This window comes from Pseudophryne corroboree, chromosome 7, assembly GCF_028390025.1.
Source record: "Pseudophryne corroboree isolate aPseCor3 chromosome 7, aPseCor3.hap2, whole genome shotgun sequence".
Taxonomy (NCBI): Eukaryota; Metazoa; Chordata; class Amphibia; order Anura; family Myobatrachidae; genus Pseudophryne; species Pseudophryne corroboree.
Window position 1 is genome coordinate 291182221 of NC_086450.1, and position 27638 is coordinate 291209858.

The window sequence follows — 27638 nt, forward strand, 5'->3', positions numbered from 1 at the left end:
GCCTGATTCAGTGTCATAGAATTCCATATGTGGACAGATATTGTGGTCTTTAGCTACTGCATTTGCATTGCAGCCTACATACGCCTTACAACATTTGCAGGTGATTAATTTGTACTCATCTCATGAGGGTTTCTGGGTGGCAATGGGGCACAAGGAAAAAGCATCTGGTGGGCATGTAGACAGAGTTGCAGACTAGTCAGTCAGATCTCTTGCATGAAGGACGGGGACTAGTGCAAATGCAGTGAAGGCAGCTACTGTCACAAGTGGAAAGCCGAGGGTGGGATGGTCACATTCAGAATACAGGAGGATGATCATATAGCTTTCCAATCACTGAAAATACCCAAGAATTGCAACTACTCTACCTGCTACTCCAGCTAAAACACCTTCTTGTTCCAGACGTTTATGAAGGGTAACATTATCTTAATTAAGTGTATGAATTCATACTTTTTAACTTATATGTGACATGTATGTTTTTATTTATTTTTCTATTAAATTGTTCAATTAGAGAAATTTAATTCGCTCCTCGACATTGTTCATTTTACTATTCTACTACTCTATTATACAGCCTCTTTTCTGTTGTTGTTTTTACTCCAAATCAGGCCGTTACTGTGTGACTAAAAGCACTCATGTACCATTCCAATAACCAAGCAATGTGTTCAAAAACATTCTAATAAAATAGTTTTATTTCATTTTACACAGTATTGAAGAATTGTACATTTTATAACTTCAATGACAGTACGAGAAACAATGGAAAAACATCCCTAAATAACCTATTATGTTGTCTTTCATTAAACTGGCCCATATTTAGTATGGCATAGGAAGAGCCTTATGAAGTTAAGCAGTGATGCAAAGTCTGTGTGCACATTTACGGCGGGATATAATGGCATCTGCTATCGCCGGAGGTGCAGCGATCTCAGACTCCATTACATCCTGCCGCTAGTCTTTTTTCTAATGTTTAAGACTGAAGGATATATGTCTATATACGCTTCAAATGTCAGCTACAGACACTTACACAAGGTATGCTAGACTTCAGGACACAGCCCAATACCCAAACAGAAGCTATCAAATTTATACCCAGGCGGTCATAAGTAACATGCTTTGCAACCTACAGCAGAATATTTTTTTTATTTAAATACTACTTTATTAACAATGAAGCTAATGGGACTATATATATTCTTTACTGGTAAACATAACATTAACAACTGTAATGAGATATATATGTAAAATTCATAGTAATTGAACAAGAACACTAAAAGTTAGAAAGATAAGTTATACTAAATTAAATACAGACACTGCAGATAAACTACCGATACATTTACAAAACCCATTTATTCCAGTTAACTTCAGAAGGAAAAATCCCACCAAGCCTCACAGTGCAGTCAATAGTAGGTTCGTAAAATGTAGATAAGTCCTCTGAGAGTTTGGAATGTTTAATCATTTGTGGAATCCTGCACTGTGAGAAGAGAGTGACTTTTGCAGGCTTTTCAATGTAGCACTTTTTAATACAACCTAATTGTTCAAGTACCTGGAGAAGAAAAAGAAAGTGCAATTATTACCATACACAGTGGTCCATATATCCACGAGTTTTAGCTATTTAAAACTCGTTGCATACGATAAATGGTGCTCCAGCCAATCAGCTCCCAACAGTCATTTTTCAAATACTTAACAGGAGCTGATTGGCTGGAGCATCATTAATCAAACTCATTGATAAATGGGCTCCAAAGTTTCAACATAGACTTCTAGTCCATAACAATCCCAAACGTGGGATTGTTACAGAACTAGACAATCAGATTGATTTAATAGTACAAGATTAAAGCGCTTCCTAAAATAAGGCATTAAGAAACGGAGACCTGTACAAAACCAGGCCAGAATCAGTGACTGGAGACATGGAAAGTTAACTTGCAATTGGTTAATTTAAGATGGAAGCAGTATGCTGGCTTCATGACATCTGGTTTTAGATCACTGCATCTAGAAAACGAGGCCTGTTCTAATTTATCCAAAGTGTGGTGCACAAAAAAATTACATAGTAGCTAAAATATAACTTTTATTAGTATTCTGAGTAAAAGATGTTCATAAAAAGCGAAGAATTAATTTAAAAGAGAAAGTGTAGAAGTGTCAAAAGAGATGAAAATGTGTATTAAAAAAATCGCTATATGTGAAAAGACTCCATGAAATATTTTTCTGAAGAAATTCAGGAAATAGGAGAGAAAAGTATCTGTGCCCAGTATATTAATATATCATGATGTAATATCTAATCTTGGGTACAGTATGATCTCCAAAAAATATATCAATCACTATTAAGTCTATGGGACCTTATGGGTTCATTTTTCATATAACTTTACGTCTTAAGGTATGCCCTAATGGGTAGAATTCCCAATGTCCTCAAGGGGTGTCATGCACCTAGGTCTCTAAACCTCACAGTTAAACAAATCAGCTGGACACATCAGTTTTATGTGTATAATACATTAATAGGTGCTAGCGCCCACAGCCGAGCCTCTTGTGGATATATCCAAATACATACACAGGTGATAATTTAGATGTATTAGTTATGAATTGATCCACCTATAGGGCTCCAAAATTCCTCCTATCTCATGAAAATAGTGATGTGAATAGAAATTTCTCCCATATAAGGAGTATTATTATATCCATCTTTATACCACTGAGATGTGGAATAATAGGTAGCTCCCAAGTCTCAGGTTAAACTAATACACTGAGGGAGAGAAGTGTTGGAATGTGGTAATTATGTACATAGTATAATACTCCTTATATGAGAGAAATTTCTATTCACATCACTATTTTCATGAGATAGGAGGAATTTTGGAGCCCTATAGGTGGATCAATTCATAACTAATACATCTAAATTATCACCTGTGTATGTATTTGGATATATCCACAAGAGGCTCAGCTGTGGGCGCTAGCACCTATTAATGTATTATAGACATAAAACTGATGTGTCCAGCTGATTTGTCTAACTGTGAGGTTTAGAGACCTAGGTGCATGACACCCCTTGAGGACATTGGGAATTCTACCCATTAGGGCATACCTTAAGACGTAAAGTTATATCAAAAATGAACCCATAAGGTCCCATAGACTTAATAGTGATTGATATATTTTTTGGAGATCATACTGTACCCAAGATTAGATATTACATCATGATATATTAATATACTGGGCACAGATACTTTTCTCTCCTTCTATTTCCTGAATTTCTTCAGAAAAATATTTCCTGGAGTCTTTCACATATAGCGATTTTTTAATACACATTTTCATCTCTTTTGACACTTCTACACTTTCTCTTTTAAATTAATTATTTGCTTTTTATGAACATCTTTTACTCAGAATACTAATACAAGTTATATTTTAGCTACTATGTAATCTTTTGTGCACCACACTTTGGACATTTTCCTCTTCTTCTTGAATCATGTGATTGTAGTCTTTGTGTCCGTGGTAGCACCCCCCATTTTTTGTGATAACTTTAGAATGAAACTAAATCAATAAATCTTTCTGGGGGCCTTTGCTTAAACAATACTCACCTGTACTTTAGCCTGTGCGCCCTTATCTCCAGCTGTTCTAATTTATGACAGAAAGCAAAATGCTTGTAGTACCAGGGATACAAAAACATTTTACAAATATAGATCTTTTTACAAGAAGAAACCTTTTAATGCAGGGCAATATAAGCTTTAAGTTGGTATCCTTAACCTAGCCCTACATGATGAACTATAAGGCCAATAGATGTGCCAAGTCTCCTCTCATGGTAAAATAGCTGTCTCTATGGCAAGTTACTGTAAGTAAATACTATAAATATTACATCCTGACTAAGCTTTGCAAAAATTGGGCAAAAGGCCCCTCTGTCTCGCATCAGTGTTGGATACAGGGCGTGCCATATTATAGGCGGTTTCTAATTAGCGAGTTCTAGCGAAACATGCCAATAGTGGCCATTCTGCGCAACCAAAGGGTCACAGACTATGGAAGGATCTGCGACCACCACTGTGCATTGTACACAGTGTATTGGATCTGCGATGATGCTGGTGGGATTCACAGAACATTTCCAGGCAGCTGTGGCATTAGAAATTTTCACATGGTTGCTGGGTAAAAATAAGATTTTAAACCTACCGGTAAATCTATTTCTCCTAGTCCGTAGAGGATGCTGGGGACTCCGTAAGGACCATGGGGTATAGACGGGCTCCGCAGGAGATAGGGCACCTAAAAAGAACTTTGACTATGGGTGTGCACTGGCTCCTCCCTCTATGCCCCTCCTCCAGACCTCAGTTAGAGAACTGTGCCCAGAGGAGATGGACAATACAAGGCAGGATTTAGCAATACAAGGGCAAGATTCATACCAGCCCACACCAATCATACCATGTAACCTGGAACATACATAACCAGTTAACAGTATGAACAAACTACAGTAACGGTCCAAGACCGATGTCAACCCTTATGTAAGCAACAACTATATACAAGTCTTGCAGAGTTTCCGCACTGGGACGGGCGCCCAGCATCCTCTACGGACTAGGAGAAATAGATTTACCGGTAGGTTTAAAATCTTATTTTCTCTTACGTCCTAGAGGATGCTGGGGACTCCGTAAGGACCATGGGGTTTATACCAAAGCATCCAATCGGGCGGGAGAGTGCGTATGACTCTGCAGCACCGACTGAGCAAACGCTAGGTCCTCATCAGCCAGGGTATCAAACTTGTAGAATTTAGCAAAAGTGTTTGACCCCGACCAAGTCGCCACTCGGCAAAGTTGTAAAGCCGAGACGCCTCGGGCAGCCGCCCAAGAAGAGCCCACCTTCCTAGTGGAATGGGCCTTAACCGAATTTGGTACCGGCAATCCAGCCGTAGAGTGAGCCTGCTGAATCGTATTACAGATCCAGCGAGCAATAGTCTGCTTCGAAGCAGGAGCGCCAATCTTTTTGGCCGCATACAGGATAAACAGAGCCTCTGTTTTCCTAATTCTAGCCGTCCTGGCTACATAAATTTTTAAGGCCCTGACTACGTCCAGGGATCTGGAATCCTCCAGGTCAATTCTAGTCACAGGCACCACAATAGGTTGATTCATATGGAACGAAGAAACCACTTTAGGCAAAAATTGCGGACGTGTCCTCAATTCAGCTCGATCCACATGAAAAATCAAGTAGGGGCTCTTGTGTGACAAAGCCGCCAATTCTGACACTCGCCTTGCTGATGCTAAGGCCAACAACATGACCACCTTCCAAGTAAGAAATTTCAACTCAACCTTGTTAAGCGGTTCAAACCAGTGTGATTTTAGGAACTGCAACACCACGTTCAGGTCCCATGGTGCCACTGGAGGCACAAAAGGGGGCTGGATGTGCAGCACTCCCTTTACAAACGTCTGGACTTCTGCAAGAGAAGCCAATTCCTTCTGAAAGAAAATCGAGAGGGCCGAAATCTGTACCTTAACAGAGCCTAATTTCAGGCCTATATCCACTCCTGTTTGTAGGAAGTGGAGAAGACGACCCAGATGAAAATCTTCCGTAGGTGCATTCTTGGTCTCACACCAAGACACATACTTTTGCCAGATACGGTGATAATGTTTTATCGTCACCTCCTTCCTAGCCGTTATTAACGTAGGGATGACCTCTTCCGGAATCCCCTTTTTCGCTAGGATTCGGCGTTCAACCGCCATGCCGTCAAACGTAACCGCGGTAAGTCTTGAAATACACAGGGCCCCTGCTGCAACAGGTCTTCCCTCAGAGGAAGAGGCCAGGGATCTCCTGTGAGCATCTCTTGTAGATCCGAGTACCAGGCCCTTTGAGGCCAGTCTGGGACAACGAGTATCATTCGTACTCTTCTTCGTCTTATGATCCTCAACACTTTTGTGATGAGAGGAAGAGGAGGAAACATGTAGACCGATTTGAACACCCACGGTGTTACCAGAGCGTCCACTGCTATTGCCTGAGGGTCCCGAGACCTGGCGCAGTACCTCTGAAGTTTTTTGTTGAGGCGTGACGCCATCATGTCTATTTGAGGAGTTCCCCAAAGACGTGTTACGTCTGCAAAGACTTCTTGATTAAGTCCCCACTCTCCTGGATGGAGATAGTGTCTGCTGAGGAAGTCTGCTTCCCAGTTGTCCACTCCCGGAATGAAGACAGCTGACAGAGCGCTTACATGATCTTCCGCCCAGCGAAGGATCCTTGTGGCTTCCGCCATTGCGACTCTGCTTTTTGTCCCGCCTTGGCGGTTCACATGAGCCACTGCTGTGACATTGTCTGATTGAATCAGAACCGGTAGGTTTCGAAGAAAACTCTCCGCTTGTCGAAGGCCATTGTAAATGGCCCTGAGTTCCAACACATTGATGTGTAGACAGGACTCTTGGTCTGACCAAAGACCCTGAAAATGTTTTCCCTGTGTGACCGCTCCCCATCCTCGGAGGCTCGCGTCCGTGGTAACCAGGATCCAATCCTGAATTCCGAACCTGCGACCCTCCAGGAGGTGAGCACTTTGCAACCACCACAGGAGGGACACTCTGGTCCCTGGGAACAGAGTTATTTTCCGATGTAAGTGCAGATGGGACCCGGACCACTTGTCCAGAAGGTCCCATTGAAAAGTCCTTGCATGGAACCTGCCGAAGGGAATGGCCTCGTAGGCCGCCACCATTTTCCCCAGAACTCGAGTGCATTGGTGAACTGACACCCTTTTCGGTTTTAGCAGGTCTCTGACCATGTTCTGTATGTGTTGGGCTTTCTCTATTGGGAGGAAGACCTTCATTTGTTCCGTATCCAGTATCATACTTAGGAACGGTAGTCGAGTTGTCGGAATCAACTGTGACTTCGGTAGATTTAGAAACCAACCGTGTTGCTGGAGCACTCTCAACGAGAGCGCCACACTGTTCAGCAATTTCTCCCTTGATCTCGTTTTTATCAGGAGATCGTCCAAGTATGGGATAATTGTGACTCCATGCTTGCGCAGGACCACCATCATTTCCGCCATTATCTTGGTGAAAATCCTCGGGGCCGTGGAGAGACCAAACGGCAACGTCTGAAATTGGTAATGACAATCCTGTACAGCGAATCTCAGGTATTCCTGATTGGGGGCATATATGGGGACATGAAGGTATGCATCCTTTATGTCCAGAGACACCATAAACTCCCCCTCCTCCATGTTGGCTATTATCGCTCTGAGAGATTCCATTTTGAATTTGAATCTTCTTATGTACAGGTTTAGGGATTTCAGATTCAAAATAGGTCTGACCGAACCGTCCGGTTTCGGGACCACAAATAGGGTTGAATAGTAACCTCTTCCCTGCTGGTGCAGGGGAAACTTGATTATCACTTGCTGTATACACAGCGTTTGAATTGCAGCTAACACTACATCCCTTTCCGATGTGGAAGCTGGTAGGGCCAATTTGAAAAATCGGCGCGGGGGCACCTCCTCGAATTCCAATTTGTAACCCTGGGAAACTATTTCCAACACCCAGGGATTCAGGTCCGAACTGACCCAGGCCTGACTGAAAAGTCGAAGACGTGCCCCCACCGGTGCGGACTCCCTCAGGGGAGCCCCAGCGTCATGCTGTGGGTTTTGGAGCAGCCGGGGAGGACTTTGGTTCCTGGGCACCTGCCGAAGCAGGTGCTCTCTTGCCTCTGCCCTTACCTCTGGCGAGAAAAGAGGATCCCCGACCTCTTTTGGACTTGTGCGACCGAAAGGACTGCATCTGATAGGGTGTTACTTTCTTTTGCTGTTGGGGAATATATGGTAAAAAATTTGATTTACCTGCTGTGGCTGTGGAAACCAGGTCCGTCAGCCCATCCCCAAATAATACATCACCCTTGTAGGGTAGTACTTCCATATGTTTCTTGGAATCCGCATCACCCGTCCATTGGCGAGTCCATAAGAATCTTCTCTCTGAGACAGACATGGCATTGGCCCTAGAAGCTAGCAATCCAATGTCCCTTTGAGCATCCCTCATAAATAAGACCGCATCTTTAATATGGGCTAGAGTTAGGAATATAGTATCCTTATCCATATTATCAAATTGATCTGTCAGCTCATCTGTCCAAGCTGCAATTGCGCTACACACCAATGCCGACGCAATTGTCGGTCTTAGCACAGCACCCGTATGAGAATAAATACACTTTAAGGTAGTTTCTTGCCTGCGATCTGCAGGGTCCTTAAGGGCTGCTGTGTCAGGAGACGGTAGCGCCACCTTCTTGGACAAGCGCGTCAGGGCTTTGTCCACAGTGGGGGGTGATTCCTAAATCTCCCTGTCCTGCTTAGGGAAAGGGTATGCCATATAAATTCTTTTGGGGATCTGCGGTCTCTTATCCGGAGTCTCCCAAGCTTTTCCAAAGAATTCATTTAATTCATGAGATGTGGGAAAGTTAATAATCTGTTTCTTTTCCTTAAACATGTGTACCCTTGTGTCGGGGACAGAGGGTTCATCCACAATATGCAACACATCCCTTATTGCCACAATCATACACTGAATGGTTTTAGTCACCCTAGGGTGCAATTTTATTTCGTCATAGTCGACACTGGAATCAGAATCCGTGTCGGTAGTAGTGTCTTGTGTTAAGGGACGCTTTTGAGACCCCGACGGGCCCTGTGAGTCGGTCCAATCTGAGGATTGACCCCCTGATGTCCCCCCTAAATCAGCCTTATCAAGCTTTTTATGTAAAGATGCCACACTTGCATTCAACATATGCCACATGTCCATCCAATCTGGAGTCGGCACAACCGACGGGGACACACCACTCATTTGCTCCACCTCTTCCTTGGAAAAGCCTTCCGCTTCAGACATGTCGACACCACGTACCGACACCCCACACACACAGGGATTAACCTATAAGGGGACAAAACGCCAAGCAAGCCCTTAGGAGGGACAGAGAGAGAGTATGCCAGCACACACCCAGCGCTTAATAACACTGGAAAAATATGACCAGATAGCGCTTTTATATATATATATAAAATGACCAGATTCCCACTCACTGCGCTCAAAATGCCCCCCTCCTCTTTTTTCCAGCCTGAATGTTCAGCAGGGGAGAGACCAGGGAGCCAGCGTTTTCCTCATGCAGCTTCTGTGGAGAAAATGGCACTGGTTAGTGCTGGGGATCAAGCTCCGCCCACCCGACGGTGGGCTTCGGTCCCGGTGATTTTTTTATAGAAAATGGCGGGGGATCGTAGAATTACTGCCCAGCAGCCTAATCTACCTTGTCAGTGCCCAAATGTGAGGTTTATTGCTGCCCAGGGCGCCCCCCCCTGCGCCCTTCAGTGCTGCTCTGTGTGTGTGAATGGGAGCAATGGCGCGCAGCTTACCGCTGCGCGCCTTACCTCATGAAGATCTGATGTCTTCTGCCGCCTATGATGTCTTCTGCCTTCTCATACTCACCCGGCTTCCATCTTCGGCATCTGTGAGGAGGACGGCGGCGCGGCTCCGGGACGAACCCCAGGTGAGACCTGTGTTCCGACTCCCTCTGGAGCTAATGGTGTCCAGTAGCTTTAGAAACAGAGCCCAACTTGACAAGCCAGCTCTGCTTCTCTCTCCTCGGTCCCACGATGCAGGGAGCCTGTTGCCAACAGGACTCCCTGAAAATAAAAAAACCTAACAAAATTATTTTTCCACAGAAAACTCTGGAGAGCTCTCTGCAGTGCACCCATTCTCCTCTGGGCACAAGATCTAACTGAGGTCTGGAGGAGGGGCATAGAGGGAGGAGCCAGTGCACACCCATAGTCAAAGTTCTTTTTAGATGCCCTATCTCCTGCGGAGCCCGTCTATACCCCATGGTCCTTACGGAGTCCCCAGCATCCTCTAGGACATAAGAGAAAATAAAATAAAAAAAATCAAACTTGCGACTGCATTAGTGTCTATGGGAGGGTACACATCAGAAAGATGCGTTCCCAGCTGACATATCATGCCGCCCGTATACATTGTACAATGCAGTTGTATGACCACGCAACTTACCATGTGGCATTCAGAAGCATGGCATCGTACACGATATCTTCTGATTGACAGTGCATCGCGGCCAACCAGACGATATCACGTACGACCTGCGGAAGCGAGCAATCGTGGGTACACACTGCATGAGTTGTCATTCCTATTTGCCCCTGAAACAACATAGTGTGTTGATATAATTGTAGCGTGTACCCAGCTTACATCTGAATCAGGCTCTGTCTGGGTGTTTATCGCTCATGCATCAGCACTAAAACTGGACTTGCACCAGCCCAATGCTGGATGCACGAGATCAGCCTGAAACAAGTGTCCCAACTGCATTCAAACACCCATCCAAAGCACTGACATCACAGTGCAAGCCTACAGCACTCCCATCAGATACAGACACTCCGTGCAAATAACTCCTACTTCATGTTAGTTTCTGTATGCACGCGATGCGACACGGACACACCAATTTGCTACTTTGGATGCATCATGATGCGCATACCATGTTTTCTGACTGAGACACATTCGCAGTCACTTTGAAATTGGGAGATGCACCCGACTCAGAATACCCATACTACACCCGGTTTGACTATAAAGTCAGTATTTATAACTAAAAGAGAACAGAGCGGAGATGTTACATACTTACAAGATTATAAATTGGATTTTTTTGTCTTTCCCTCTTAACTAAAAAGCCCTACTGGAAACTCTTCTTTGTTTCAGGTAAAAACCGATAACACCCAAATCCTTATTGCCAGTCATGGTCTCCTCATAGGGGTGTAGTATGGCTGACCGGCGGTCTCCTGACCGCCGGTCAGCTTACCGACGCCGGGATCCCGGCAGCATACAGACGCCGGGATCCTGGCGGGGAGGGACGAGTGCAGCAAGCCCCTTGTGGGCTCGCTGCGCTCGCCACGCTGCGCTCGCCACGCTGCGGGCTCATTCCCACTCTATGGGTGTCGTGGACACCCACGAGTGGAAATAGTCCCCGTTGGTCGGCATGCCGACCATCGGGATACTGAGCCGGCGGGATGGTGGAGGAGGTCATGTGACTGTCGGTCAGCAGACCGGCGGTCACATGAATACCACCCGTCAAACCAAGTGGCAAGCCATGCAAAGTACACATGTATGCATTGTGTATTTCAATCTTTCCAAGATTTAATTTGCTCCCAAATATATATTTATAAAAAAAACAACAACCCAGAATTTACCTGCAATAGCTCCAATATAATGACAGGCTGCAGGACGTCATTGTAATGTTGTATTAAGATCTTCTCTGTAATCCCCGGCTTGGTCATTATCTGGTACAATACAGCTTCCAGCATCCCCTTGCACACAGGCTTATTTAAGCTGCCATTAACAATCCTCCACGGTCTTCCAAGAAAGCAACAATCAGATTCCCTAGAAGAAAAAAAAAGACAACATTTTTTTGGGGGGTGTTGGAATTCATGACTTTTTGGTTTAAATGGTCAACATTATAGTTGAGTCAGGTGAAGAATGATGCTGCATATTGAAAACACTTGCACTAAACTGTAATCAATAAAAAAAGCATAATACAATATTATTCTATTCAATGAAACATGTTTAGTATGAAGGGAAACAATATCTGATGCATTTCTTCACTATAAGGAGAACAATATCATGGTGAATGTTCCACAAAAGCTGTGAAAAAAAGAACAGCAGTCACAGAATTACCTAGTACAGGTATTTACAAAACACATCTACCCTACACAGTCCAATAGAGTATATACCGAGGATTGCATCCATGGCACAGAGCAATAGGGGCAGCACTGTGCAACATTGGGCCTGTTTTTGATTTGGAAGTAAAGTAATACCCCCTTTCCATCTAAAACCCGGGTCTGACCTGCGATTTGGAACATGGCTCCAATCCGGGACAGACCCTGTACACACTGTGGCTCCAACCTGGATGACTCCGAGGTCTGAGCCATTTACACTGCACACGGGTACTGCAATGTCTCGTCTGCTGACGCTTGGAGATGATATCACCTCCAAGCGCCGGAAATCCAGGAGATTGGGACCCTGACTGATGCCAGTTTTGTGGACGTGAAAGCATGTCACACTTCTGTTTTCTCTTACGTCCTAGAGGATGTAGTACCATGGGGTATAGACGGGTCCACCAGGAGCCACTGGCACTTTAAGGGTTTGAGAGTGTGGGCTGGCTTCTCCCTCTATGCCCCTCCTACCAGACTCAGTTTAGAAAAGGTGCCCGGAGGAGCCGGTCACAGCTAGGGGAGCTCTCCTGAGTTTTCCTAGAAAAAGTTATTTTTTTAGAGTTTATTAATTTACAGGGAGGCTGCTGGCAACAGCCTCCCTGCAGCGTGGGACTGAGGAGGGGGAGCAGTGTCCGCCTTGCTGGGGATCGGTGTAAAGATGGCGGCACAGGGTAGGAACGCAGTATTAACTGCGCTCCGGGGATGGCTCAGCGGTACATGGTGCAGTGCTGTGAGGGACACCCTGAGCCAGCGCGACACCCTACACTGTTCCAGAAGTCTGTTGGGGTCCCCGGATCTCAGCCAGCACTAATTCCTCAGGCCAGTATAATCCATGAAGAGCAGGAAGACAGCGCCATTAAGGTGGCGGAGCTTCTCCTCAGAGCAGACCCAGCAGCATTTCAGTGCCATTTTCCTGCCTGCACAGCGCTGAGAAGGAGAATCAAGTCCCTCAACAGCAACTCCAGCTATCTGTAAACTGTACCAGGGGGTTGTAAAAGGGGGAAGGGGGGGAGGCTGTAATATAACTGTGTGTCCTATTAAGGTGCAAAGTCAGCGCTGACAAGGGATCTCCCTTTGGTAAAAGCGATGTGTGTGGGTTGGCTCCAATCTCTATGTCTCTATTGGCATTCTTGGGGGTGAAACTCTGTCTGCCCTCACGTGTGTACGTGTGTGTGTGTGTGTATATATAAATATATAAATATATATATAAATATATATATATATATATATAAATATATTATATAAATATATATATATATATATAAATATATATATATAAATATATATATATATATATATATATATAGTGTTTGGTGGTCTCCTTTAGCTAGGTCCAGGGACACTGTGTCATATGCTGCGGAGGATTTGTCCTCCCAGGATGATCCCATTCCATGTAATCAGGATAGCACTGGTTAAGCACAGATACCAGCAAGGGAACCTGAGTGGTTTTCCTCTATCAAATCTTTGATTTCTCAGATTTCAGACAGGGTTGCAAGTAATGAATCTGCAACCCAGGTATTACAGAGCTCTATGGCAGTACGGCTGGTTTCTGGTACCTCAGGACGCTCTGCTATATACCCCCATAAGCGTGCGCTTGTGCATGTCACACAAGACGACAAGGATACCGATTCTGACACCACAGACGGTGATGGGGATGTGTTGCGGGGGTCCACATCTCTTGCATAGGGGGTGCAATTGTTGATAGAGGCTATCAGGGATGTGTTGATTATTAATGATACCACACCTGAGCAGGTTGAGGAGGCCTTTTTCAATGAAAATAAAAAAGCCTCGGTAACCTTCCCTGTATCAAAGGAATTGAATGCTACAGTATATTTGAGATGGGAAAACCCTGAGAAAAAATTCCAGGTCCCTAAAAGGGTACAGGTGGCATTTCCTTTCCCTGAGGAGGATAGGAAAAAATGGGAAAACCCACCGATTGTTGACGCATCTGTGTCCAGACTCTCAAAGAAGGTGGTTTTGCCTGTTCCAGGATCTACTGCCTTAAAGGAGCCAGCTGATAGAAAAATTGATAACACACTTAAATCAATGTACACTGCTTCAGGGGCCATATTACGTCCCACTATTGCTAGTGCATGGATTGCAAAGGCAATAGTAAAGTGGTCGGCTACCTTACTTGAGGATTTGGATACGATGGATAGGGATAATGTTGCATTATTTTTACGCAACATACATGATTCAGCAGGTTTTATGGTAGAATCCATGAAAGACCTGGGTTCCATGGCTGCGGGAATCTCTTCCATGTCTGTTTCAGCTCGTCGGGGACTGTGGCTGCGCCAGTGGTCGGCCGACGCGGAATCCAGAAAAAGTGTGGAGTCCCCACCCTATACAGATCAGGCTCTCTTTGGGGAAGCTCTAGACGTGTGGATATCCATGGCTACAGCAGGTAAGTCTCCGTTTCTTCCCTCAGCAGCACCTGCTCCGAAGAAATCCTTCTCTTCATCTGCAACACAGTCCTTTCGGACTAACAAGCCTAGAAAGGTCAGACCGTCCAATATCTTCTTTAGGGGAGGTTGAGTTAAGTCCAAGAAACCTGCCGCTGCAGGTTCCCAGGAACAAAAGCCTGCTTCAGGTACGCCAAAGTCCTCTGCATGACAGTGGACCGCGCGGCCTGGAGGTAGGGCCGGTGGGATCGAGACTCAGACACTTCAGTCACGTCTGGGTATCGTCCGGCATGGATCCCTGGGTGATAGATATTGTATCCCAGGGATACAGGTTGGAATTTCAAAGTCTCCCTCATCGTTTTTTCAAATCAGGCTTACCAACACTGTTGGCAGACAGCACTGTACTACAAGAAGCTGTCCAAAAGCTAGTGGAGGCACAGGTCATTGTGCCAGTTCCTCCTTCTGCGCAGGCCACTGGTTACTATTCGAACCTTCTCGTGGTACCGAAACCGGATGGTTCGGTCAGGCCCATTCTGAACCTAAAATCATTGAACCCCTTTCTAAAGGAATTCAAGTTCAAGATGGAGTCTCTCAGGGAGGTGAAATCAGGTCTGGAAGAGGGGGAATTCCTGGTATCCCTAGATATCAAGGATGCGTACCTCCACATTCCGATCTGGCTGCCGCATCAGGCTTATCTCCGTTTCGCTTAGCTGGACTGTCATTTCCAGTTCCAGACCCTGCCATTCGGCCTCTCCACAGCACCAAGGGTGTTTACCAAGGTGATGGCAGAAATTATGGTTTTCCTCCGCAAACAAGGGGTGAACATCATTCCATATCTGGACGATCTGCTGATAAAGGCATCGTCCAAGGAGAAGAGCTGCTGCAGTCCATTGTTCTCACAGCACGACTGCTCCAGTCATGGTTGGATTCTGAACCTTCCAAAGTCACATTTGGAACCAACCCAGAGGTTGTCCTTTCTGGGAATGATCCTGGACACAGAAGTGCAGAAGGTGTTTCTTCCGCAGGAAAAGGCGTTGGTTATACAAACTATGGTCCGGGATGTTCTGAAGCCAGCCCGGATGTCGGTTCATCAATGCATTCGCCTGTTGGGAAAAATGGTGGCCTCTAACGAGGCTCTCCAGTACGGGAGGGTTCCACGCTCGGACCTTCCAACTGGATCTCCTGGACAAGTGGTTGGGATCCCATCTCCACATGCACCAGAGAATTTGTCTGTTGCCGTAGGATTTCGCTCCTCTGGCGGTTACAATTACCTCACCTTCTGGAGGGCCACAGGTTCGGGATTCAAGAATGGGTCCTTCTAACCACGGATGTGAGCCTACTGGGCTGGGGAGCAGTCACTCGAGTAACCTTCCAAGGACGGTGGTCAAGCCTGGAAGCCGGCCTGCCCATCAATATCCTTAAACTAAGAGCCGTCTACAACGGTCTTCTTCAGGCGGCCCCTCTTCTAAGAAATCGGGCCATTTAAGTGCAGTCGGACAACGTAACAACAGTGGCTTACATAAACCACAGGGCGGAACGAAGAGCAGAGCGGCAATATCAGGGGTGACAAGAATACTCCTCTGGACAGAAAAACACGCATTGGCGCTGTCAGCCATCTTCATTCCGGGAGTAGACAACTGGGAAGCAGACTTCCTCAGCAGACACGATCTCCATCCAGGGGAGTAGACATGATGGCCTCTCGTCTCAACAAGAAGCTTCGGCGTTATTGTTCCAGGTCGAGGGACCCACAGGCAGTGGGAGTGGACGCCCTGGTGTCTCCGTCGGTGTTCCAGTCAGTGTACGTGTTTCCACCACTCCCACTCATCCCAAGAATCCTAAAGCTCATAAGGAGAACAAGGGTTCAAGCGATCCTCATTGCTCCAGACTGGCCGAGAAGGGCTTGGTACGCAGACCTTCTGAATCTACTGCAAGAAGAACCGATGGCCTCTTCCTCTTCGGGAGGACCTGCTGCAACAGGGGCCGTTCGCCTATCAAGACATACAGCGGCTACATCTGACGGCATGGAAGTTGAGCGCCTGATACTTGTTCGGAAAGGGCATTCTGAAAAAGGTCATTCCTACCCTCATACAGGCTAGGAAAGGGGTAACGCCTAAACATTACCATCGTATTTGGAAGAAATAGGTCTCTTGGTGTGAATCCAAGAAGTCTCCTACGGTGGAGTTTCAACTCGGACGTTTTCTCCTCTTCCTGCAAGCAGGTGTGGCTATGGGCCTGAGGTTAGGATCTGTGAAGGTCTAGATTTCGGCCCTATCCATTTTCTTTCAGAAACAATTGGCTGCCCTCCCTGAAGTTCAGACTTTTTGAAGGGAGTTCTGCACATCCAACCTCCCTTTGTACCGCCTCCGGCGCCTTGGGACCTTAATGTGGTGTTGCAGTTCCTCCGGTCGGATTGGTTTGAGCCTCTACAGGAAGTTGAGGTCAAATTTCTTACAAGGAAGGCGGTCACGTTGTTGGCCTTAGCTTCTGCTAGACGCGTGTCCGAATTGGGGGCATTATCCTGTAAAAGCCCTTACTTGATCTTCCACGAAGATAGTGTTGAGCTCCGGACACGTCAGCAGTTTCTTCCGAAAGTTGTGTCGGCATTTCATATCAACCAACCTATTGTGGTGCCAGTGGCTACTGACTCCTCAATTACATCAAAGTCCTTGGATGTTGTAAGGGCTCTGAAGATATATCTGAAGAGAACTTCTCGTCACAGAAAGTCGGACTCTCTGTTTGTCCTATATGATCCCAAGAAAATTGTGTGTCCTGCTTCTAAGCAGACTATTTCTGTCTGGATTCGGTTCACTATCCAGCATGCTTATTCTACAACAGAACTGCCATGTCCAAAATCTGTTAAGGCCCACTCTACTCGTAAGGTGGGGTCTTGCTGGGCGGCTGCCCGGGGTGTCTCGACAGTGCAACTTTGCCGAGCTGCAACTTGGTCTGGGTCGAACGCGTTTGCAAAGTTTTACAAGTTCGATACTTTGGCCTCTGATGATCTGAAGTTCAGTCAATCAGTTCTGCTGGAGCCTCCGTGCTCTCCCTCCTGTTCTGGGAGCTTTGGTACATCCCCCCCATGGTACTAATGTGGACCCCAGCATCCTCTAGGACGTAAGAGAAAATAAGATTTTACTTACCGATAAATCTATTTCTCGTAGTCCGTAGTGGATGCTGGGACTCCGTAAGGACCATGGGGAATAGCGGCTCCGCAGGAGACAGGGCACAAGAATAAAAGCTTTAGGATCAGGTGGTGTGCACTGGCTCCTCCCCCTATGACCCTCCTCCAAGCCTCAGTTAGGATACTGTGCCCGGACGAGCGTACATAATAAGGAAGGATATTGAATCCCGGGTAAGACTCATACCAGCCACACCAATCACACCGTACACCTCGTGATCTGAACCCAGTTAACAGTATGATAAAACGAAAGGGAGCCTCTGAAAAGATGGCTCACAACAATAATAACCCGAATTTTTGTAACAATAACTATATACAAGTATTGCAGACAATCCGCACTTGGGATGGGCGCCCAGCATCCACTACGGACTACGAGAAATAGATTTATCGGTAAGTAAAATCTTATTTTCTCTGACGTCCTAGTGGATGCTGGGACTCCGTAAGGACCATGGGGATTATACCAAAGCTCCCAAACGGGCGGGAGAGTGCGGATGACTCTGCAGCACCGAATGAGAGAACTCCAGGTCCTCCTCAGCCAGGGTATCAAATTTGTAGAATTTAGCAAACGTGTTTGCCCCTGACCAAGTAGCTGCTCGGCAAAGTTGTAAAGCCGAGACCCCTCGGGCAGCCGCCCAAGATGAGCCCACCTTCCTTGTGGAATGGGCTTTTACCGATTTTGGCTGTGGCAGGCCTGCCACAGAATGTGCAAGCTGAATTGTACTACAAATCCAACGAGCAATCGTCTGCTTAGAAGCAGGAGCACCCAGTTTGTTGGGTGCATACAGGATAAACAGCGAGTCAGATTTTCTGACTCCAGCCGTCCTGGAAACATATATTTTCAGGGCCCTGACAACATCAAGCAACTTAGAGTCCTCCAAGTCCCTAGTAGCCGCAGGTACCACAATAGGTTGGTTCATGTGAAATGCAGAAACCACCTTAGGTAGAAATTGAGGACGAGTCCTCAATTCTGCCCTGTCAGAATGAAAAATTAAGTAAGGGCTTTTATATGATAAAGCCGCCAATTCTGACACACGCCTGGCTGAAGCCAGGGCTAACAGCATCGTCACCTTCCATGTGAGATATTTTAAGTCCACAGTGGTGAGTGGTTCAAACCAATGTGACTTTAGGAAACTCAACACAACATTGAGATCCCAAGGTGCCACTGGAGGCACAAAAGGAGGCTGTATATGCAGTACCCCTTTTACAAATGTCTGAACTTCAGGCACTGAAGCCAGTTCTTTCTGGAAGAAAATCGACAGGGCCGAAATGTGAACCTTAATGGACCCTAATTTTAGGCCCATAGATAGTCCTGTTTGCAGGAAATGGAGGAAACGACCCAGTTGAAATTCCTCTGTAGGGGCCTTCTTGGCCTCACACCACGCAACATATTTTCGCCAAATGCGGTGATAATGTTTTGCGGTTACGTCCTTCCTGGCCTTGACCAGGGTAGGGATGACTTCATCTGGAATGCCTTTTTCCTTCAGGATCCGGCGTTCAACCGCCATGCCGTCAAACGCAGCCGCGGTAAGTCTTGGAACAGACAAGGCCCCTGCTGGAGCAGGTCCTTTTTTAGAGGTAGAGGCCACGGGTCTTCCGTGAGCATCTCTTGAAGTTCCGGGTACCAAGTCCTTCTTGGCCAATCCGGAACCACGAGTATAGTTCTTACTCCTCTCCTTCTTATGATTCTCAGTACTTTTGGTATGAGAGGCAGAGGAGGGAACACATACACTGACTGGTACACCCACGGTGTTACCAGAGCGTCCACCGCTATTGCCTGAGGGTCCCTTGACCTGGCGCAATACCTGTCTAGTTTTTTGTTTAGACGGGACGCCATCATGAACACTGCTGACAGTGCTATCACATGATTTTCCGCCCAGCGAAGAATCCTTGCAGCTTCTGCCATTGCCCTCCTGCTTCTCGTGCCGCCCTGTCTGTTTACGTGGGCGACTGACGTGATGTTGTCCGATTGGATCAATACCGCCTGACCCTGAAGCAGGGGTTTCGCTTGACTTAGGGCATTGTAAATGGCCCTTAGTTCCAGAATGTTTATATGAAGAGATGTTTCCATGCTTGACCACAAGCCCTGGAAATTTCTTCCCTGTGTGACTGCTCCCCAGCCTCTCAGGCTGGCATCCGTGGTCACCAGGATCCAATCCTGAATGCCAAATCTGCGGCCCTCTAGTAGATGAGCACTCTGCAGCCACCACAGAAGAGACACCCTTGTCCTTGGCGACAGGGTTATCCGCTGATGCATCTGAAGATGCGATCCGGACCATTTGTCCAGTAGATCCCACTGAAACGTTCTTGCATGGAATCTTCCGAATGGAATCGCTTCGTAAGAAGCCACCATTTTTCCCAGGACCCTCGTGCACTGATGCACTGACACCTGGCCTGGTTTTAGGAGGTTCCTGACTAGCTCGGATAACTCCCTGGCCTTCTCCTCCGGGAGAAACACCTTCTTCTGGACTGTGTCCAGAATGTGTCCAGAATCATTCCTAGGAACAGTAGACGTGTCGTTGGAATCAGCTGCGATTTTGGAATATTTAGGATCCACCCGTGCTGACGTAACACTACCTGAGATAGTGCTACTCCGACTTCTAACTGTTCCCTGGACCTTGCCCTTATCAGGAGATCGTCCAAGTAAGGGATAATTAAGATGCCCTTTCTTCGAAGAAGAATCATCATTTCGGCCATTACCTTGGTAAAGACCCGAGGTGCCGTGGACAACCCAAACGGCAGCGTCTGAAACTGATAATGACAGTTTTGTACTACAAACCTGAGGTACCCTTGGTGAGAAGGGTAGATTGGGACGTGGAGATAAGCATCTTTGATGTCCAGAGACACCATATAGTCCCCTTCTTCCAGGTTCGCTATCACTGCTCTGAGTGACTCCATCTTGAATTTGAACCTTTTTATGTAAGTGTTCAAGGATTTCAGATTTAAAATGGGTCTCACCGAGCCGTCCGGCTTCGGTACCACAAACAGCGTGGAATAATACCCCTTTCCTTGTTGTAGGAGGGGTACCTTGATTATCACCTGCTGGGAATACAGCTTGTGAATGGCTTCCAAAACTGCCTCCCTGTCGGAGGGAGACTTTGGTAGAGCAGCCTTCAGGAACCGGCGAGGGGGAAACGCCTCGAATTCCAGTTTGTACCCCTGCGATACTACCTGTAGAATCCAGGGGTCCACTTGCGAGTGAGCCCACTGCGCGTTGAAATTCTTGAGACGGGCCCCCACCGTCTCTGAGTCTGCTTGTAAAGCCCCAGCGTCATGCTGAAGACTTGGCAGAAGCAGGGGAGGGCTTCTGCTCCTGGGAAGCGGCTGCATGGTGCAGTCTTTTTCCTCTTCCTCTGCCCTGGGGCAGAAATGAGTGGCCTTTTGCTCGCTTGTACTTATGGGAACGAAAGGACTGAGTTTGAAAAGACGGTGTCTTTTTCTGCTGATGTGAGGTGACCTGGGGTAAAAAGGTGGACTTTCCAGCCGTTGCCACCAGGTCCGATAGACCAGCCCCAAATAACTCCTCCCCTTTATACGGCAATACTTCCATATGTCGTTTGGAATCCGCATCCCCTGACCACTGTCGCGTCCATAATGCTCTTCTGGCAGAAATGGACATAGCACTTACTCTTGATGCCAGGGTGCAAATATCCCTCTGTGCATCACGCATATATGGTAATGCATCCTTCAAATGCTCTATAGTTAACAATATATTGTCCCTGTCCAGGGTATCAATATTTTCAGTCAGGGAATCCGACCACGCGACTCCAGCACTGCACATCCAGGCTGAAGCGTTAGCTGGTCGCAGTATAACACCAGTATGTGTGTATATACTTTTTAGGATATTTTCCAGCCTTCTATCAGCTGGTTCTTTGAGGGTGGCCGTATCAGGAGACGGTAACGCTACTTGTTTAGATAAACGTGTGAGCGCTTTATCTACCCTAGGGGGTGTTTCCCAACGCGCCCTAACCTCTGGCGGGAAAGGGTATAGTGCCAATAATTTATTAGAAATTAGCAGTTTTTTGTCGGGGGAAACCCACGCTTTATCACACACCTCATTTAATTCATCTGACTCAGGAAAAACTATTGGTAGTTTTTTCACACCCCACATAATACCCTTCTTTGTGGTACTTGTAGTGTCAGAAATGTTCAATGCCTCCTTCATTGCCGTGATCATGTAACGTGTGGCCCTATTGGACATTACGTTTGTCTCCTCACCGTCGACACTAGACTCAGTATCTGTGTCTGGGTCTGTGTCGACCCACTGAGGTAACGGGCGTTTTAGGGCCCCTGACGGTGTCTGAGACGCCTGGACAGGCACTAATTGATTTGCCGGCTGTCTCATGTCGTCAACAGTTTTTTGCAAAGTGCTGACATTGTCACGTAATTCTTTAAATACGATCATCCAGTCAGGTGTCGACTCCCTAGGGGGCGACATCACTAACCCAGGCAATTGCTCCGCCTCCACATCATTTTCCTCCTCATACATGTCGACACACATGTACCGACACACAGCACACACACCGGGAATGCTCTGATAGAGGACAGGACCCCACCAGCCCTTTGGAGAGACAGAGGGAGAGTTTGCCAGCACACACCAAGCGCTATATATATATATATATATATATATATATATATATATATATATATATATATATACAGGGATAACCTTATATAAGTGTTACTCCCTTTTATAGCTGATGTTTTTATTATTAGCTGCCAATAGTGCCCCCCCTTCTCTTTTTTACCCTGATTCTGTAGCAGGTCTGCAGGGGAGAGTCAGGGAGCCGTCCTTCCAGCGAAGCTGTGAGGGAAAATGGCGCTTGTGTGCTGAGGAGATAGGCTCCGCCCCTTCACGACGTCCTTATCTCCCGCTCTTTTCTGGAAAAATGGCAGGGGTTAAATACATCCATATAGCCCAGGAGCTATATGTGATGTATTTCTTTTTGCCAACCTAAGGTATATCTGTTATATTGCGTCTCAGGGCGCTCCCCCCCCAGCGCCCTGCACCCTCAGTGACCGGAGTGTGAAGTGTGCTGAGAGCAATGGCGCACAGCTGCAGTGCTGTGCGCTACCTTAGTTGAAGACAGGACCGTCTTCTGCCGCCGATTTCACCGGACCTCTTCGCTCTTCTGGCTCTGTAAGGGGGCCGGCGGCGCGGCTCCGGGACCCATCCAGGCTGAACCTGTGATCGTCCCTCTGGAGCTAATGTCCAGTAGCCTAAGAAGCCCAATCCACTCTGCACGCAGGTGAGTTCGCTTCTTCTCCCCTTAGTCCCACGATGCAGTGAGCCTGTTGCCAGCAGGACTCACTGAAAATAAAAAACCTAAAATAAACTTTTATTCTAAGCAGCTCAGGAGAGCCACCTAGCCTGCACCCTTCTCGTTCGGGCACAAAAATCTAACTGAGGCTTGGAGGAGGGTCATAGGGGGAGGAGCCAGTGCACACCACCTGATCCTAAAGCTTTTATTCTTGTGCCCTGTCTCCTGCGGAGCCGCTATTCCCCATGGTCCTTACGGAGTCCCAGCATCCACTAGGACGTCAGAGAAAATAGGATTTTGGTTACCTACCGGTAATTCCTTTTCTCGTAGTCCGTAGAGGATGCTGGGTGCCCGCCCAGCGCTTCGTTTCCCTGCAAACGTTATTTGGTTCAGTACAACTTCGTTTTAGTTGAGTACTGCATTGTTACTTGGTAAGTAATGTTTCAGCAGTTGCTGAGTGTTCAAGCTAAGTTAGCTTGACGTGCCTTGTATGTGTGAGCTGGTATGAATCTCGCCTCTATCTGTGTATAATCCTTCTCTCGAAGATGTCTGTCTCCTCGGGCACAGTTTCTGGTAGGAGGGGCATAGAGGGAGGAGCCAGGCCACACTCTCAAACTCTGAAAGTGCCAATGGTTCCTGGTGGATCCGTCTATATCCCATGGTACTAATGTGGACCCCAGCATCCTCTACGGACTAAGAGAAAAGGATTTACCGGTAGGTAACCAAAATACTATTTTCACATCACACAGAAGTTAATCCCAGCACTCTGGCACATGCACGCGGCATCTATTCACCCTCATCTGGAACTGCTGCTCAGTCTGCAAAGCAGGGAAGAAAGCCTGTCCCCCAACCTCTCGCGGCACACTGCAGTTAGGAGGTAAAACGGGACCTGGGTTGGATGACAAGGGTTACCCAATTAAATTGCACCCTTTACCCGGTTCCTTCCCGGGTCCAACCTTGCTCACTACCCGCGTTGGATTCCTGGGTCACTGGACTTGTTTTTTTTTGTTGGGAGCCGTTTCCACTGAGTGAAAAACCCAGGTCGATGTGCGTTTACATACAAAAAATAAGAATTTACTTACCGATAATTCTATTTCTCGTAGTCCGTAGTGGATGCTGGGGACTCCGTAAGGACCATGGGGAATAGCGGCTCCGCAGGAGACTGGGCACAAAAGTAAAGCTTTAGAACTACCTGGTGTGCACTGGCTCCTCCCCCTATGACCCTCCTCCAAGCCTCAGTTAGGATACTGTGCCCGGACGAGCGTACACAATAAGGAAGGATTTTGAATCCCGGGTAAGACTCATACCAGCCACACCAATCACACCATATAACTTGTGATCTAAACCCAGTTAACAGCATGATAACAGAGGAGCCTCTAGAAAAGATGGCTCACTACAGCAATAACCCGATTTTTTGGTAACAATAACTATGTACCAGTATTGCAGACAATCCGCACTTGGGATGGGCGCCCAGCATCCACTACGGACTACGAGAAATAGAATTATCGGTAAGTAAATTCTTATTTTCTCTAACGTCCTAAGTGGATGCTGGGGACTCCGTAAGGACCATGGGGATTATACCAAAGCTCCCAAACGGGCGGGAGAGTGCGGATGACTCTGCAGCACCAAATGAGAGAACTCCAGGTCCTCCTCAGCCAGGGTATCAAATTTGTAGAATTTTACAAACGTATTTGCTCCTGACCAAGTAGCTGCTCGGCAAAGTTGTAAAGCCGAGACCCCTCGGGCAGCCGCCCAAGATGAGCCCACCTTCCTTGTGGAATGGGCTTTTACAGATTTTGGCTGTGGCAGGCCTGTCACAGAATGTGCAAGCTGAATTGTACTACAAATCCAACGAGCAATAGTCTGCTTAGAAGCAGGAGCACCCAGCTTGTTGGGTGCATACAGAATAAACAACGAGTCAGATTTTCTGACTCCAGCCGTCCTGGAAACCTATATTTCCAGGGCTCTGACAACGTCTAGCAACTTGGAGTCCTCCAAGTCCCTAGTAGCCGCAGGCACCACAATAGGTTGATTCAGGTGAAACGCTGAAAACCACCTTAGGGAGAAACTGAGGACAAGTCCTCAATTCCGCCCTGTCCGAATGGAAAATCAGATGAGGGCTTTTACAGGATAAAGCCGCCAATTCTGACACGCACCTGGCCCAGGCCAGGGCCAACAGCATGACCACTTTCCATGTGAGATATTTTAACTCCACATATTTAAGTGGTTCAAACCAATGTGACTTTTGGAACCCAAAAATACATTTAGATCCCAAGGTGCCACTGGAGGCACAAAAGGAGGCTGTATATACAGTACCCCTTTCACAAACGTCTGAACTTCAGGGACTGAAGCTAGTTCTTTTTGGAAGAAAATTGACAGGGCCGAAATTTGAACCTTAATGGACCCCCATTTCAGGCCCATAGACACTCCTGTTTGCAGGAAATGTAGGAATCGACCTAGTTGAAAATTCCTCCGTCGGGGCCTTACTGGCCTCGCACCACGCAACATATTTTCGCCAAATGCGGTGATAATGTTTTGCGGTTATATCTTTCCTGGCTTTGATCAGGATAGGGATGACTTCATCCGGAATGCCTTTTTTCTTCAGGATCCGGCGTTCAACCGCCCTGCCGTTAAACGCAGCCGCGGTAAGTCTTGGAACAGACAGGGTCCTTGCTGGAGCAGGTCCCTTCTTAGAGGTAGAGGCCACGGATCCTCCGTGAGCATCTCTTGAAGTTCCGGTTACCAAGTCCTTCTTGGCCAATCCGGAGCCACGAATATAGTGCTTACTCCTCTCCATCTTATAATTCTCAGTACCTTGGTTATGAGAGGCAGAGGAGGGAACACATACACTGACTGGTACACCCACTGTGTTACCAGAGCGTCTACAGCTATTGCCTGAGGGTCCCTTGACCTGGCGCAATACTTTTCGAGTTTTATAAACATGTGGAAGACTTCTGGGTGAAGTCCCCACTCTCCCGGGTGGAGGTCGTGTCTGCTGAGGAAGTCTGCTTCCCAGTTGTCCACTCCCGGAATGAATACTGCTGACAGTGCTATCACATGATTTTCCGCCCAGCGAAGAATCCTTGCAGCTTCTGCCATTGCCCTTCTGCTTCTTGTGTCACCCTGTCTGTTTACGTGGGTGATTGCCGTGATGTTGTCCGAATGGATCAACTCCGGGTGACCTTGAAGCAGAGGTCTTGCTGAGCTTAGAGCATTGTAAATGGCCCTTAGCTTCAGGATATTTATGTGAAGTGATGTCTCCAGGCTTGACCATAAGCTCTGGAAATTCCTTCCCTGTGTGACTGCTCCCCAGCCTCGCAGGCTGGCATCCGTGGTCACCAGGACCCAGTCCTGAATGTGCAGCCCTCTAGAAGATGAGCACTCTGCAACCACCACAGGAGAGACACCCTTGTGCTTGGTGACAGGGTTATCCGCTGATGCATCTGAAGATGCGACCCAGACCATTTGTCCAGCAGGTCCCACTGGAAAGTTCTTGCGTGGAATCTGCCGCATGGGATTGCTTCATAGGAAGCCACCATTTTTCCCAGAACCATCTCATTGATGTACTGAGACTTGGCTCGGTTATAGGAGGTTCCCGACTAGCTCGGATAACTCCCTGACTTTCTCCTCCGGGAGAAACACCTTTTTCTAAACTGTGTCCAGGATCATCCCTAAGAACAGAAGACGAGTCGTCGGAATCAGCTGCGATTTTGGAATATTGAGAATCCAATCGTGCTGCCGCAACACTACCTGAGATAGTGCTACACCGACCTCCAACTGTTCCCTGGATCTTACCCTTATCAGGGAATCGTCCAAGTAAGGGATAACTAAAATTCCCTTCCTTCGAAGGAGTATCATCATTTCGGCCATTACCTTGGTAAAGACCCGGGGTGCCGTGGACCATCCATACGGCAGCGTCTGAAACTGATAGTGACAGTTCTGTAACATAAACCTGAGGTACCCTTGGTGAGAAGGGTAAATTGGGACATGAAGGTAAGCATCCTTGATGTCCCGAGACATCATGTAGTCCTCTTCTTCCAGGTTCGCAATCACTGCTCTGAGTGACTCAATCTTGAATTTGAACCTCTGTATGTAAGTGTTCAAAGATTTTAGATTTAGAATCGGTCTCACCGAGCCGTCCGGCTTCGGTACCACAACAGTGTGGAATAATACCCCGTTCCCTGTTGCAGGAGGGGTACCTTGATTATCACCTGCTGGGAATACAGCTTGTGAATGGCTTCCAAAACTGTCTCCCTGTCAGAAGGAGACATCGGTAAAGCCGACTTTAGGAAACGGCGAGGGGGAGACGTCTCGAATTCCAATTTGTACCCCTGAGATATCACCTGAAGGATCCAGGGGTCTACTTGCGAGTGAGCCCACTGCGCGCTGAAATTCATTGAGACGGGCCCCCACCGTGCCTGATTCTGCTTGTAAAGCCCCAGCGTCATACTGAGGGCTTGGCAGAGGCGGGAGAGGGTTACTGTTCCTGGGAACTGGCTGATTTCTGCAGCCTTTTTCCTCTCCCTCTGTCACGGGGCAGAAATGAGGAACCTTTTGCCCGCTTGCCCACGAAAAGACTGCGCCTGATAATACGGCGTCTTCTCATGTTGAGAGGCGACCTGGGGTACAAACGTGGATTTCCCAGCTGTTGCCATGGCCACCAGGTCTGAAAGACCGACCCCAAATAACTCCTCCCCTTAATAAGGCAATACTTCCAAATGCCGTTTGGAATCCGCAACACCTGACCACTGTCGTGTCCATAACCCTCTACTGGTAGAAATGGACAACGCACTTAGACTTGATGCCAGTCGGCAAATATTCCGCTGTGCATCACGCATATATAGAAATGCATCTTTTAAATGCTCTATAGGCAATAATATACTGTCCCTATCTAGGGTATCAATATTTTCAGTCAGGGAATCCGACCACGCCAACCCAGCACTGCACATCCAGGCTGAGGCGATTGCTGGTCGCAGTATAACACCAGTATGTGTGTAAATACCTTTTAGGATGCCCTCCTGCTTTCTATCAGCAGGATCCTTAAGGGCGGCCATCTCAGGAGAGGGTAGAGCCCTTGTTCTTACAAGCGTGTGAGCGCTTTATCCACCCTAGGGGGTGTTTCCCAATGCACCCTAACCTCTGGCGGGAAAGGATATAATGCCAATAACATTTTTGAA

The 27638-nt window shown here is 47.1% G+C and overlaps 1 protein-coding gene across 3 annotated transcripts in view; it reads right to left on the minus strand.

The window, feature by feature from the left end:
- Positions 1 to 665: 665 nt before the first annotated feature.
- The window catches only part of GTF3C1 (general transcription factor IIIC subunit 1), a 489121-nt gene continuing 462148 nt past the window's right edge, over positions 666 to 27638 (minus strand). For all 3 annotated transcript variants that reach the window (XM_063934225.1, XM_063934223.1, XM_063934224.1), the window contains 2 exons: positions 11102 to 11291; positions 666 to 1525 (listed from right to left, as the gene is read on the minus strand). In XM_063934225.1, the coding sequence (XP_063790295.1) occupies positions 1316 to 1525; positions 11102 to 11291 (400 nt within the window). In that variant the 3' untranslated portion in view covers positions 666 to 1315. The remainder of the gene's footprint in view (positions 1526 to 11101; positions 11292 to 27638) is intronic.